The sequence below is a fragment of the Colossoma macropomum genome, unplaced genomic scaffold (genome assembly GCF_904425465.1).
Source record: "Colossoma macropomum unplaced genomic scaffold, Colossoma_macropomum, whole genome shotgun sequence".
In the NCBI taxonomy this organism is placed as follows: Eukaryota; Metazoa; Chordata; class Actinopteri; order Characiformes; family Serrasalmidae; genus Colossoma; species Colossoma macropomum.
This window is the reverse complement of record NW_023494796.1, coordinates 15,791,766-15,807,324: the sequence shown is the minus strand read 5'-3', so window position 1 is coordinate 15,807,324 and position 15,559 is coordinate 15,791,766. Positions and strand designations below refer to the sequence as shown.

General features: G+C 39.7%; 1 protein-coding gene across 1 annotated transcript in view; it reads right to left on the bottom strand.

Moving 5' to 3' along the window:
* Nucleotides 1-4,424: 4,424 nt before the first annotated feature.
* Nucleotides 4,425-15,559, bottom strand: part of spock3 (SPARC (osteonectin), cwcv and kazal like domains proteoglycan 3) — a 35,027-nt gene continuing 23,892 nt past the window's right edge. Inside the window, 7 exon segments of the mRNA XM_036582940.1 lie at nt 4,425-6,487; nt 6,962-7,099; nt 8,344-8,406; nt 9,726-9,947; nt 10,991-11,104; nt 13,058-13,163; nt 13,349-13,457. Of these exon segments, the coding sequence (XP_036438833.1) occupies nt 6,339-6,487; nt 6,962-7,099; nt 8,344-8,406; nt 9,726-9,947; nt 10,991-11,104; nt 13,058-13,163; nt 13,349-13,457 (901 nt within the window). The 3' untranslated portion in view covers nt 4,425-6,338.

Genomic DNA, 15,559 nt, shown 5'->3' with positions numbered 1-15,559 from the left:
GCTAAGCAATGCTGACAATTACTTTAACGGTCAAGAGGATTATACTTCATCACTACAGTGCCTAGAACACACACACACTCACACACTCTTGCACACACCAGCCAATCAATACGCCCCTGTGGAAGGTCATTTACTGTAAAAACTGCACACTTTGGGTACTTCCAATATACGGGCCATGCAGACTACGCCATCAGACACTTAGGATGAAAAAAAGAATGCAAAATATAAAATGCTAACTGTGAATCAATACGTGGTTGAGAGGAATTGTCTGTTGGTCATGTGACCTCTTCATTTTTAACAGTCTCATTAATGGCTGATACAGCCAGAAAAGTGACTCTGCTCGCTGGACACTCAATGAGACTGGAAGAAGAGTCATTGATCGAAGGTAGCTAATGATTTTCACATTAAAGTGAAGCAGGGAGAGGAAAGGGGAAGCCAGAGAAACAGGGAGAGAATATATTCTTCCGCCTCCAGCCTTGGCTGACCCTTTGAAAAAGAGAGGTGAGGGTCTTCATCCTCATATTAAGCACTGTGGCCATGTTCGTTTGGCCAAATGAAAGCCAGAAGGTTCTAGTAAATATTATACACAGGCTAGGTACTGTATATCACTGTGGTCAGAACAAAACCTTGTATCTCCAAAATGGTAACTTTACAGGAGAAGGAAAAAAACACACTTTACGTCTTAGTCGCTTTAGTCACTGGAACCAGACTTTTTCCCCAAGTAATTCTGGGCCATTTTTTGGTCCATTTATCATGAAATTGACAGACACTGTAAAGGGCAACAGGCACTTTCAAATTATTTCAAAAACTGAAAAACGACAAAATTGGAGATTTTGGAGGTTTTGTTTCCAACAGCACTTGCACACCCTGACGTCCGGAACATAGAATTCTGTCTGTTAAAACTCTATTAGGACTTGTGTTCTAAGATCAATCCAGGTTTAGATACTCAGGCTATGATTATTCCTTATGCGTGTGCACATGAAAGCGTGACGTTTATGACGAACAGCCCATCACGTGAAACATAAGGAGGACTCATCGAAAGAAGACAATAAAATAATACTACCTAAATATATACAAAGTACATCACGTATAACTGTAAAATAGCAAAGCTATTGCAGGGTTAGACTGAATTAAACTTAATAGTTACTGAGTAAGCAAGAAGTACTGTGTCATGAGACAGACTCCTGGATACAGAATACTGAGAAGGTTATTAGTTTGCCACTGCACCACTGACCAGTAGACTTTACCCTCCATCACCATATGTATGCATCCCTGCACATGCAAGTGCTTATTGTTTCTCTGGACTAAAACATGAGCTGGGTGCAGAATCCACTACGTAAGGTAGACCATCATATCTAAACATCTGTAATGTAGGCCATATATTAAAAACTGTGTACACTTATGTTGCACATGCATGCCAGTTTTGTGCAGTTGTATGTGTGAGGTCTGTCATTTTGAGCAATCTCAGTCCAGATTTTCATAGGCTCAGCAGATTATGCTGAATGTGATTTCTAATCTCGACCCTTTCTCTTCACATCTCTCCCCCTCCCCCCAACTCTCTCTCTCTCTCTCTTTCTATTTCTTTCGTTCTCACACTTGCTGTTTCTCTCTCTGAGAGGCAGGATTATTATAGTTAACTAAAATACTAATAAAATGAAAATAAGCAATGAGAAAATGTGCTTTTTAGCCACAATAAAATAAGTTACAATTTTCAAAAAAATAATCAAAACTATAATGTCCGCTGTAAAACTATGGCCATCTGTAAGGAAAGCTGGAGTCAAGATAAGCTCAGTTTATTGATCAAATATCTTCCATCACGTTAATTATACACATCTGTATGGGATATATACTGATTTGCTAGTTTTTTAGGTGCCTTTTATCTACACTCATTGGCACTTTGCATGTTTACAATTACTGACTGTAGCACTGTAGCATTTTGAACATGGTGCACTAATTAAAAACGTCCAGCCAACAGTGGTCTTAAGTTCAGAACCTGATGAAGTTCTAGAGGATGACTAATTCAAACTGCGCATGGAAAAAGGTGAGTTATCATCGCAACTATCAACAAGGTCGGTGTTTCTATTAAAATGGCCTGTAGGTGCATACTCAATTCATACCAGTACAACGTCCACTACTATGCCACGACTATGTTGTCACTGCTGTGCTGAGAACACTCCACCATTTAAAGGTGGAACTATGGTGGTCTCTTTTCCTTGATAAATGGATGGGCAGATGGGCTACAGTAAGTAACTGTAAACCTACAAAGTGCACCTACATGGTCGGTGTATCTGATAAAAAGTAGGGGAGCGAGCGGCACAATAAACTGTGGCCTTTGCTAAATAATTTCAAAAGTGAGGAAGATTGATATTTTTTACCCAAGCAACCTACACATCTCTGCTACAAATAAAAATGCAAACTGTTGCCAGGACCAGGAGTTTATTAAACAATTCAGCCAAAAGTGGAGTGAGTACAAACATTACAACTAACCCCATAGGTGGGGTTAAGTGTAGAAGATTGAGGGGCTAGTTGTAACAGACGCTAAAAAGTCTTCAATTGTAAAGCAATGCAAAACACAATTGATTCGGTGCAGTTCTATGCTGAGACAAACAGACAAACCTTAATGCATACAAAAATATGCATTGAAATAAATAATTGCGTTGATTTGTTTTAGACCACAAAGTAGAACAGCAAGAAAACTGAATGATATCTGCAAAAACCAAAAAATTGACTGATTTGAATTTATATGGCAGGTTGTAGATGCTCTCACTGTTAATATCTGGAGGCTTAGTTGTAACACTATGTTAAAACTAACCCCACCATATGGAGGCAGTACTTTAGCTTGTATGTCACTTTCATGTTTAAAAACGTGCTACATTACAGCCACCAAGAAAGTGAGTAAAATTATATAGGAGTGTATTCTCTGAATTACACAGAACTCAGTAACTAAAACACTTTTATGGTATAAATGCAGTCTTCAGGGTGAATCTCAAGAAATATCTGTCCAATTGCTGTCAAAATCTGCTCATAATCATCTGCACATAACTAAAAGAACTTTCTACTTGAACCTGTTTAACTACATAAAATATACATGTTCCATTTTACCCTGTGTTAGTTTAGGTGCACAAACTCAGTGTAATTAAAACGAACCAATCAGGGCCTGAGAGTCATTTTGTACTGTATGACATTGTTAACTGTCTTCTTGTTTTATGTGCAAGGCAGGGAGAGCTTGCTTTTGGTTGTTTTAACAGGGAAACGCCTCTGAATGATTTCATTCTTCACCTCTTGTTCTTCCTGCCTTCTTATCACATAAATACACACCCAGAAGTGAAGACTGATAGTAGTAATATGCAGAGAGGGAAAGAGATAGTGAGAGGAAGAGTCAGAGAGAGAGTGTATGTGTTTGATTGAGGTCCAGAGTCAGCAGCGGTTTTGTCATGTTCTCTTTTACAGGAAGGGGAAACCTTAATAAATGAAAACACTTTCTATTTATCCAGTCGTTTCCTTGCACAAAGCTAAACACATTTGTAGGACATAGTTCTTTGTGTTAGAGTAGCGAAAATGAGAAGCAGAGACGCATAAACCTACAAAGTGTGTCTGTGTGTGTGTGTTAGCCACTGGCTCTCTGGGTCTGAGCTTCCACTGTTTCCAGGTCAGTGATTTCCCTTTTTATTTGGTAATTTAATTTCACTGAGAGATGAAAGTGCTTGAAAGAGCCATAATCCTCTCTCTCTCACACACAAACACACACTGATTGATAGATAAGCGATTGGGTTGTAATGATGAACCATCTCACAACTCTGTTCTGAAATGTTCCAGCTTAGGAGTATATATGTGGGCGCACAGAACTGTGCAAAAGTCAGAGACCACCCTTTACTTACTCAATTTCCAGTCAAACTGGTCATTATATTAGTTATTCATTGTGAGCATTCGAAAACATATGCTACAACACATTTGAAATTTTACTTGGATCGCAAGAAACAGAAAATGCAACCAACTTCTTAGACTGAACTTTAGAGGTGTGGAAAAATATCCCTACAGATTTCTCTGAAAAACTTAAAGCAAATCTCCTGAAAAGAACAGAAGCTGTAATAAAGGTAAAGAGTGGACACACTAAATACTGAAAAATTAGGCATTAGATTTAGTTGTTGAGTCTTCTGAGTAATTTTCAGTTAAATAGGTTTCCATCTTTTATTCTGACTCTGAAAAATGGACAGCTTGCGTACTTAATGGCTGTACTGACTGGAAATTAAACAAAGGGTGGTCCATGATTTTTGCATAGTAGTGTATGTGTGCTTTTGTCGAGGCCTGATGAGAAACTGTGGCACATAAAATATTTACATGGTGTTTATACATAATGCAATAGTGACCACATCTCACACACACACACACACATGCACACACACCAGTAATAGATTAAGAGTCACTCTGGTCAATAGAACTTTATTATCGGCAAATATTACATACACTGTAAAAAAAAAAGAAAAAAGAAAAATGCATTTGTCACTTCTATGACAATAGCTGGACAGATGTGGACATGGGAAAAGAGAGTCCTGTTTTTTCCCCCATCCTAGCACCTCCACCAACCTTTCCAAACTCAAACAAGCGGGAAATTTCGCAGAACACGGTAACGATCAAAAGTGACCGCAGAAGGAAAATCTCATAGCTTTGAGTGCAAGATCGCTAACGAATAAAAAAAGTCCAAATCAAATCCAAGAATGCAAACAAGTCAACAAACAACACATAGGACACGTTTGAGGTTGAACATCTACAACTGTATGTTGGAACGGTATACGGTAATGTACAAACTATTCGCATATACGTTCTCCTACCAAAAAACCAAAACACAGAGACTTCATGTAGAGGTGAGGCCCTCTCTGCTGTATGACAGTCAAACTTCCAACATTTTACGCTAAAACCTTTTACAATGTCGCCTGAAACTCACTCCCTCTCTTTTCCACTCAAAGGCACCGCACATCCTAGGACTGCTAACAGGTAACAGATAACAATGAAAAACTGTGTTTGTTAAGCTAATTTTACACTAGAAGCAACGCGGCACGCACAGCAAGCCTACACTGTTCCTCAACGCTTCCTATTTCACACCGGACGCAACTCGCACGTCAAGTTGTGTTAGTGAAACACGTTTTTTGACATTGTTCTGTTTTCAAATGAAATAAACTTTAGCAAAGCTATTAGCTACTAACATTCTGTAAGAGGATGGTTCTTCAGTGGACTCTAACAATTCTGCTGCTCCAACTTAAAATGTAGCTGTATGCTGTTTTGATTATGGGCATAGATTGCACAATATAGCAAGAATCCAGAATGTTGCACTGTTTACAGCTAAAAACTTCATGTTCACATTACCGCTGCAGCTCCGCTTGATGCATGTAGCCGGTGTGAAAGGCTGCACTGATTGATATAGGTGCATATTACGCATGATGCGTCACGTGACCGGTTACCACACCTGGTGTAAAATGGGCTTTAGACATAGAATGTTTCTTCCTGCTCCAATATACCTGATCTATAGTTTGTCAGCCCACAAACTGGAAATCCAAAAAACCTGATGCTATGTGGTTAGTATTATGTCTCTTCAGCCACTGAGTTGAAGTGTTTTGACCATCCTCCCCTGACAATTTAAACTGACTTCAGATGAATATGTAATAATAATGGCTTATTAAAGCAGATTTTTTTTTTCTGCATGTAAAATGAATTAATCTCATAGTTTATTTCATCGAAATACAAACCAAAAAAGTGCAATAATCAGTAATCTCAGCTCTAAAGCACTGACAATGTACAGGAAAATATATACACACGCACATACACACAAACAAATATGAAACAAGGATGAAATTGGTTAGAAACATGCCATCAGGTGTGTGTGTGTGTGTGGGGGGGGGTATGCCTGCTTCCCTTTCAGACAGAAAATTTTCAGTTTCTCGCTGAAAATAGGACTCATGTGTTCGTACATGCCTGTGTGTGAATGTGTGTGTGTGTGTGTGTCCACGCTAAATCCTAAGCGTAATACTTCTATCTCTAACAAAACCCTTCTGATCACTCCTAGTTACTGTCCCAAGGGCTACTGTGGATAACTTATCCTAAGGATCAAAAACATTGACATAAGAAAAATAAAATGCATTTATATCAGGAATAACTGTATTAATTTTTGTACAAATGTTACACACCAAGAGGAAGATATATCTTTTTGTCTAAGCCATTAGTAATATTAGTACAGATTTCTGCCAGTGTTGCCTAAAAACGCGCTTTAGGACCAAACAAACGTCTCTGCCTTCTTTTTTTTTTTTTGGTTTCCCCTTTTTTTTAGAAAAAAAAAGAAAAGTGGATTATGACAGGTAGCCATCGTCATCGTCATCATCATCATATTCTTCATCATCTCCCACCTCCTCTTCGTCGTTCAGGAAATCGTCGTCCTCGTCATCGGAGAGCAGGGAGTCACCGCTGCCGAAGTCTCCGGAAGATTCCACCACAGGAGCTGTGAACACAGAGTGAACAGTCAGGCGCATGTTAATAGTCATCATGCCTGCCAGTGATGCATCGCTACCTTAATGAGGTGTTTAATGAACTAGAACGGCTTCTGCAAAGCAAACTTGTTCACACCTGAAAACAATAGCATCTGCTGCTGTCATACTCCATACGTCCATTCAATAACTGCTTTAAGCCTGTTAAAAGACTCATTTATCTTTCGCAATGTTCACTCACTTTAATTCATCTTCTCTGAGCATGACATTCTATATTACTGTGTTATGGTATTTACATTGTTGTCACGGTTGAAACTTGCATAATATAATGTGAATCTTTTCACATTAAATATCATTAAATGTCAAGACAATCTAAAGAGCAGCTGACTATTTCAGAAATTAATACAAAAACTGAGTTATCAAGTTTTGATAACAGCAACAATATGCTATTTTCTAAACAGAACCGAATGAATTTATTATTTTTGTACCGCATTCGACAGGCCCCATCGTGCGTGACCCAGCAACCTCGTTTCCATAGCGATCGACGCACCAGCACTGGCCGCTGCTGCCATGGCACTGGTGAGACCTATAGAAACCGTCCTCATCGCAGGAGGGGATGTACTGACCTACCCAAACACAAACAGATTCATAGACTACGTTATCTGTTGACTGGCAAAATGACCACTACTGCCACTGCAACTCTCGCACCCAGCTTCAGTTTCAGCTTCAAAGCATCTTGGGTGAAAGCCCCAAATTCCAGCAGTCTTGCCAAAGATTTTCAGCAGTTAAATGTGATATTATTTGAGCTTATTTATTTATTTATTTATTTTTTTAACTTTATTTGTGGCTGCAGGCATTGAGCCATCTCTGCGCATTCTGCTCAAAAGTGGAGCCGCGGATAAAAATATCCCCTTTTCGTGTCCGATTTCCACCATACGTCTCATCGCTCTCTCTGCGCAAATTAAACACGCAACCTTCAGAAAGGGAAAGAGCAACTCAGGCATACAGAGACGTTCATTTATTCACTAAATCAAATTCAAGATGGACTCTAGTTCCTCATGACTGCTCGTAAACCTCATTTCAGGAAACGTGACTGTGTTATGATAATACGCGCACATTTACATATTCATGATCATACTCCTATGCATATGCATTTATGCAGATAAGCATGGCATATGTATAATCACGTAATATTGATGCAAATGCGCTGTTATAGCGTACTTGATGGTGGGCTCCAAATTAGGTAAAATGTTTTTTAAATAGATCAGAACTGCACAGCAGATTTGGTAAACCTCAATGTGCATACTGGTTTATTAGGTGCACCAACTTTGTAGCTACACTCAATGGCTATTTTATCAGAAATATATAGATTGTAGGTTCAGTTACTGACTTTGGTTCAGTTTAGTGACTTCTGACTGACCATCTTATGCTGCAACCCTCTGTCCCATTCATCACAGAAAACGGACCACCATATGGCCACTGTTGGCAAGATATTATCTGGGAGCTGGACCATTCTCAACAATGCAGCGACACTGGCATGTTGTGCATGGAAGAAAATGAGATCTAGTCCCAGAAAAGTGTACCAACAAGGTAGGTGTGTCTAATAATGTGGCTAATACACACAAGCTGACCAAAAGCATCATAGCAAGTTGGTATGTGGAGCATCCTCTTCAGGCAGTCTCTAAAGACAATCTTAACACAATAAGATTGATGGAAAATGTAACTAAAAACTTGATTTGCACATAATCTGTTGATCATATCATTTGTGCAATGACTGCCATTTTAGTAATTGCAAATGTGCCAAATCAGAGACAGAAAGAGAGGCACAGACTGAGTGAGTGAAAGTCAGAGAAGGAGGAAAAACACATACCCAATAACTTCTTCCCAGCTTGTTGCTCATGGATACTGGTAATCTCTGATTGGCAGGGAGAATCTGAAACATGAGAAGCAAAAATGATTTCAGATCTAATGCTAAAGAGAACGTTGAGTATGGGTGGGCTGGTATGAAAACGTACTGTAATGATATCAATATTAGTATTAACTCAGTATTAAAAAAAAAAAAATTAAAATGTTATAAAACCTTTTAAGGACACATTGAAATCATTTCGCCACAGGTAAACACCACAGGAACAGGTACATGGATAGACTTTGTCTTGAAGGTTTCTGTATTTCATTATAAAACGAAAAAAACTCTTCAATTTAAATAAATATGAAATTCTTGCTTACACTACTACTGTTTATTGTTCAAATTATAACTATATATACAGCCATTGTCCTGGCACATGCTTTGCTGAGAGACTGCAGCAGGAAGCAGTTAACTTCTGCCTTGGCTTTTTAAAAAAATGGTAATCACAGTTATTGGAACTACTAATGTTGGAAACTGTATGATTTTCAGTGGGTTTTATACTACAGTATATGATTTATTAAGTGGTAACTGCCCCATCCTTATCTGCCAGCCAAGAACTAACTCACGATTTAACCTCATTCAAACTAATTAAAGCCTGGTCACATTATCTATTGCTTAATAAGCTGAGCAAGGCCTGTAAAAAGAAAAATGTAGACTAGAAAACCAGTTCACTGAACAGTTCACTTCTCAGCATGACCTCCTCAAAGTGCTTCATTTTGTCCCTGTAGCTTAGTTGTTAATGACTAGGCTATCATAGCAGGGACTATAGAATCTCATCACATAATAGAATACTATTAACTACTAGATTCAACACACTGTAAAGGTGTCGCAAACACTGCCATGATCAAAGGTGTTTTGATTGAATCTTTTTAAGCGACAGTGTATTACTGTATAATATGGAGCTGAAGAAATCTAGAAGAAAAGGGTTTTGTGCACTCTATAAGTTTACTGAACAGTGTGGAAAGGCACCGCCAGTGTTTCAAAAGGCTTCACAGTTGCTGTACATAGACTGTGTTACATATTCAGCAGTGTATGTATCTATGTTAAGCGTTTATTATGATTTATCTGTTCCTTATCTGTGTATTTCTGTTTACAGCTTTGCAGGTTCATATGTTAATAATAAATCTGCTGTGCATTCTATTCTGTCCATTCAAAGCATAAGAGCATAATCAGCTGCTTTGCATGTTTTCATCAAATTCAAAGGCTGCGTCATGAGTACCCAAAGAAAAGCCAAACAGTTGGACTTGCAGAGAACCACATGTATAAATCTCTGATGTTTTTACACTGACAATATGTACATCGCTGAAAGGTTGAGCTGTTCCAAACATCATACAGACAGTGTTTACCCTGGTGTCTCTGAAAGCAGAAGCACCATTCCTGGCTGGAGATGAGCTGGTCTCGGCCTGTGTCACATGACCTGAGGAAGGCCTTAATGCAGGCGTCGTTCTTCTCCGGACCCAGGCCTGCGAGCTCTGTTTGGTCCAGATGCAGGTCAAAGTTGACATCCAGTCTGGTGAACATCCAGCCTAGGGAATCCTTACAGAGAGGCACCTTACTCATGTCCACTCCTACACACACAATATGAAGGAGACAAGAAGAAAAAGGCAGAAATGTAAATATCATTGTCCAATTAGTTGTTAGTTTACTATTCTAAACACAGCAGTGATACTGACATGTGTAAAACTTTAGCAACATCGCTGATACACTCATACCAGAGTTGCACAAAATATCATGCTGCAACCATCTCAGTGTCACTGCTCTGTTGACAACGGTCCAGAACCTGAATAATATCTTGTCAGTGGTGTCCCTTTCCACTCAGGATTGGGGTAGAGGGGGCTGATAAATTCTTTCAGCAACAGATGGACTCCAATCGGTAATTATAAACCTACAAAGTAGGCCTGTGCCAGACTCAGAATCCTCTTATGCAGCTATCCATGTGAAAAATAACCACGGTAAACGGTTAAAAGGGGACTTGTCATAGAGGTGGCGGGTGGGGGATGTTTTTATTTTGCAATAGTTCTTAACACTGAAGCACAGTTAAGATTATTTTAATCTTAAACTCTGTCAAATAAAAGAACAAACAATATTATCTGAGGCTGTGGTTTCTTAGCCTGATGCTTTTTGTCTGATGTGAAATTGCATGATGAAATTTCAACCATAGACCGAAGCCATTTTGTCTGATGTCTGAAACCTTTTGATGCGGTCAAAACGGGGCCTTTTTTGTACAGGCATGATATCTGCCTGCCTTCACAGTGCCACCCCAAACCTCCCCCCTGAATGTATTAAACCAACACAGCTCAACAGCTGTGTTTCTAGAACAATCTCATCTATGCTGGGTACAAAGAAAGTGGTATTAATGTCTGATATCACATCACTCAGCATGTTCATATTTTCAGTTATGTTCATGAGTGTGAATACTAGAGTGTGCCATGAAATAAATGAATGAATAAAGGAATGACTTTTTCTGAACCAGCAGTAACTTAGTTTTTACTTACATTGGGGGCTGTTACTGCAGTAACTCACCAGGAATAGGCCTACTGGGTAGTGCATCCTAGGTGTACCTACATAGTCTAGAGTGTTTGTTGGACTCTTGTTTTTTGGGGAGACTTACTCTTATCTGGTTTCTGGAACTTGAGTTTCTTGCTGGGATTCCCGCCTTCATGTTGATCTCTGATCCAATCTCTCAGTTTTCTTGCAACGTCACTCATTTCAGCATCACTGCAGTCTACATACAAACACACAGACACACACACAGACACACACAAAGATGTTTCTTTAGTTGCTTTTAAAACACACTCAATTAGCAGAAGTACACAGTCTTTTGTGTTCATCCACATGGCAAATCTGACTAGAAGCTTTCATTAACCCTAATTTGAACAGCTGTCAAAAACACAATGACTCATATGCGCTAATTTTACAAAGACACAACTAACTGAAGAGCAAAAAAAAGAAAAAGGACTACTGTGGGTTCCACAGAGCACAAGAAGTCCCACAAGAAGGGATTGACACTTCTGCCTCTATGTGTACCTATGTTGACTGTTACAGTGCTCATTAGCGAGCTGACACCTGGACTAGGCTCATATGTGTAAATCTCTAAGAGCTATAACTGAATGCACTGCAAAGTTCCAGCTACAGACCACTAATAGTAGAACAGATTCATGTTCATTTTTTAGATCAATAAAAATTAAAGAAAGTAAACATGAAAATGCATCTCATGCATTTTTAAACTCATCTGCTCATCTCTCTCTCTCTTGTTCATGCTCGCAGCTCAGATTTTGACACAGAAAACTTTTAATAGGTTTCTAAGGGATACAGACTTTCAGAGAGGAAAAGAAATAAGGACAGTTTGTCGGACTGTAATCCTTAAAATAATCATGCTCTTAGTTACCAAAAGCCATAAGGGCTCTCTGTACCATACAGAGAGGATGAGAGAGAGGGAGAGAGAGAAAGAGCGAGAAACAGGAAAGAGAAAAAGAAATGGGGCATTACAAAATAGCAGAGGTACTTTGTGAGGAAGTAGGTGTTTCTCTTCTTTGTGTGTGTGTGTGTGTTTTAGAGGTCTGCCACCTGACCTGAGCCTGACAAAACATTAGCTTTCAAGCCAGGTTCAGGCAGATTTTTTCTGGGCTTCGGTTTGTTCTAATGAGTGATTTTTTTATGTAGTAGATTTGTTTTTATTTGAAGGACTATGCCTACGTGCACTCTCATGATGTTTTTTCTTGCGCTCTCTCTCTCTCTCTCTTTCTCACATGTACACTCTCACTTTATCTATCTCTTGCCCTCTCTCTCTCGTAACGTTGTACTCTACAGCTGCATTTAGTGTGGTGGGTAGAGTGGGTGAAGGTGCCCCTGAATGAAACCAGGGATGAGGTCCAGCAGTACATCAGTCACTGTGACACAATAGATGATGAGAGAGATGTGTTGGGTTGTTTGAGAAGTCACAGCGGATCTTTTCTCTTTCTTATTAAGCTTGTCCGAAATGTGTTAAGCATTTCTGAAAGTGGCAGTTGTAGTAAGAGGAACTTTAGCAAGGTGGATGCTATTCTTTGCCAGGTATGATTAGCAGTTCCAGAAAAATATACTGATAATAAACTGTTAGTACATTACAGTAAAATATCTGTTTATCCCAGCATGACATTGTCTGTTGTTGTATGTTGCCTGGCTGGGTCAGGTTTCAAAGTTGCGGGTACGGGTCAGGTTCGGGTTTCAAATTCAGCACTACTAATCGAGCCTGTTTGGACTGGATGATCAAGTCATGGCAGTACCAGTCGAGCCTGGCCGTGTTGGGGTTTCAAAGTCACGAGTACGGGTCAGATTTCAAATTTAGCACTACCAGTCGGGTCTGGTCTGGTCGGGTTTCAAAGTCATGTGTACGGGTTGGATTTCAAATTTAGCAGTATCAATTGGGCCTGGCCGGGTTGGGTTTCCAAGTCATGAGTACAGGTTGGATTTCAAATTCAGCAGTATCAGTTGAGCCTGGCCAGGTCGGGTTTCAAAGTCAGGGGTATAGGTTGGGTTTCAAATTTGTCAGTACCAGGCGGCCTGGCCAGGTCGGGTTTCAAAGTCATTGGCACAGGGTCGGATTTCAAATTTAGCAGCACCACTTAGGCCTGGCTGGTCAGTCGGGTTCGACCTTTAATTTCGTGACTGTGCAGATCTCTAGTGTATATGTGCTTACCTCTCTTCTCCAAAGGGTTGTTCGATTGTGATAAGCAGGGACACTGTCCTGGACATTTCACAGAAATCTGCTTCCCAGAGATACACGCCTGATACTCCAGTTTACACTGCAGCACACACACACGCACACACACACGCAGATTAGATCAGAACAGTACACTGGCGGTTAGAAATTAATCTTTCGCTTGAATACCTTCCTGGGAAATTACACACTGTAATCGCACAACCAGCACACAGACATATTATTTGATATTACTAGAATATTGCAATTTTGCCCGTATGCATGTATCACCTTGGTAGAGTAAGTGTGTCCGTCTGTTCCACAGACTGGTGATGGATGCACCACTGGACATCTCTTACACTTCAGCTGTGCTGGGTTCAGACCCATTCCCTTAGTGAAACTACAGAAAAACAGAGAGAGAAAGTGAGAAAGAGAGTGAGTCAGAGATGACTGCTGTTGACGTCTTAATGACACATACTGCGATGGCTACATTCAAAGACGACTTGACTTTGCCTACATGATCTTTCACCTCCCAGTCCTTTCTCTTTCATTTAATTTCATCCTTTATCTCATGTCCCAAATCTGCTCAGCCTCTTTTTCCATATCTCTGTTTGTATGAGTGAATGAGGAACACTGGCTCTGAGTCACCAGAAACAGCTCTCTCCAAAACAATTCTAAATGCAGACTACAATCTTAAAGTGACAGTTCATCCGAAATTCAAATTCACATTCAATTTTCCACTTATGCCAGATGTATTTGATTAGCCAAGACATGTTCGATGTCCAAATTCCACTTCTTTAGTTTCAAACTGGAAATACGGTGCTGCTGACAAACACTAGAAGACGATAGTCGCCCAAAAAATTTTCTGTAAATACATCGTCATTGAGGTTGCACAGACAATGTGGTTCAGGACACACTTTACTGTGACTTACTGTGAACTATAAAAATCAACAAAAGTTCACGGTGTAGTAGAACACATGTACAAGCCACTTTTTGTAGACAAGAGGTGTTATGCTGAATCCTGACTCCTCTGAAAAATCCAACTGCAGAATCCAGACTAGGTCTGGCCAATGGGGGATGTAATCGGATATTATCGCCTTTTACACATCATTGGATAATCCAATGATGTGTAAAAGGCGATAATTGACGTGTTGGGAAAAGAACTTTGAGAGAACTACAGAGAACCAATTTAACATTAAACAGCTTGTGAGCATGCTGGGAAATTTGGGTTCATTTTCCTTTAAGAAGTGTGTGGGTGCGCGCTCCAGTTCAGTTTTAGTCTTTACCTTTTCGCTGCAGTAAAACAACCAAGCTGAAGTAACTGAATATATTAGCCTAGAGCAGGTAGCTCTAACCAGGTGAAAAAGTTCTTCTGATTCATATAATCGATATATAAGTGATAATCACTTTTTTTAGCTAGACAATATTGTGATAATTATTTTTAGATATTGCCCAGGCGTAATATGGACACTAGATTATATTTACAATTTCTGTTGTTTCTATTAAAGGTAATCAATTATTCACAAAAGGAAACATAATCTGTAGCATCCATATGCCTACTCCATGGACAAGTCTGTACAACCTTAACGAAGACCTGGACGCTGTATGAGAGAAATTTTTGGGCATGTATTTACAGAAAAGATTTGGTTGTCTATTGACTTCTAGTGTTAGCAACACTCGCCTTGTAGCTCCAATGCTAAACAAAAGAAGCACCAAACATGTCTTGGCTGATTAACTACATCTCGGATAAGGGGAAAATTGTGTAAATTAGACTTCTGTCCAAACCATCGCTTTAAGCAACGCAGAAGATTAAATTTGCAAGCAGCTCCATGTTCTGCATGGAAGACTCTGCAAAACTGCCTGTACGAATATTAATTATGTAATCCAGCTTGGAGAATGTGAAAATGATACATTAGGTTCTTGAGGAAGGGTTTGTTTTGTTTTCTTCTACTTTTCTTTCCCTCTGTGTTACTCCCCTTAAAAAAACACAACGGCACTTAAACGGCAATTAAAAAGAAGTGGACGAGACAGCAGTTTTGCCTTCCTCTCTCTTTCTGCCCTCCCCTGCTCTTCTCCCATGCTTTTGTTTTATCAGATCATTAACAGACAATTCTTGTTGGGCTTTGCCGTTCTCACACTCAGCACGCGTCCTGTTTCCATTTTCATGGCAACAATCACTGTTGACAACTGTAGTTTAGGAAGAAAAACCAGGACAGAGTGTACCCTCATTTTCACCTCAGTCACTCACACACACAAACACACACACACACACACACACACTACACACTCACGTTGGCAGGAGTCGTTGCTCACTTAAATGCATGAATCAACTTGGGACATATGTGTTTATTCTATTCTTAAAGACAATTCTTTTAATTGCCTTAGAGCAACCTTCTCGCTCTGTCATTAACCAGTAAATGAGTGTGCTTGATTTTACTGCTGGTCCAGTGCGCTGGGGGTCCAGTAACTGGAGCATGGTGGAGCCAGGGGGTTGTTGGTTTG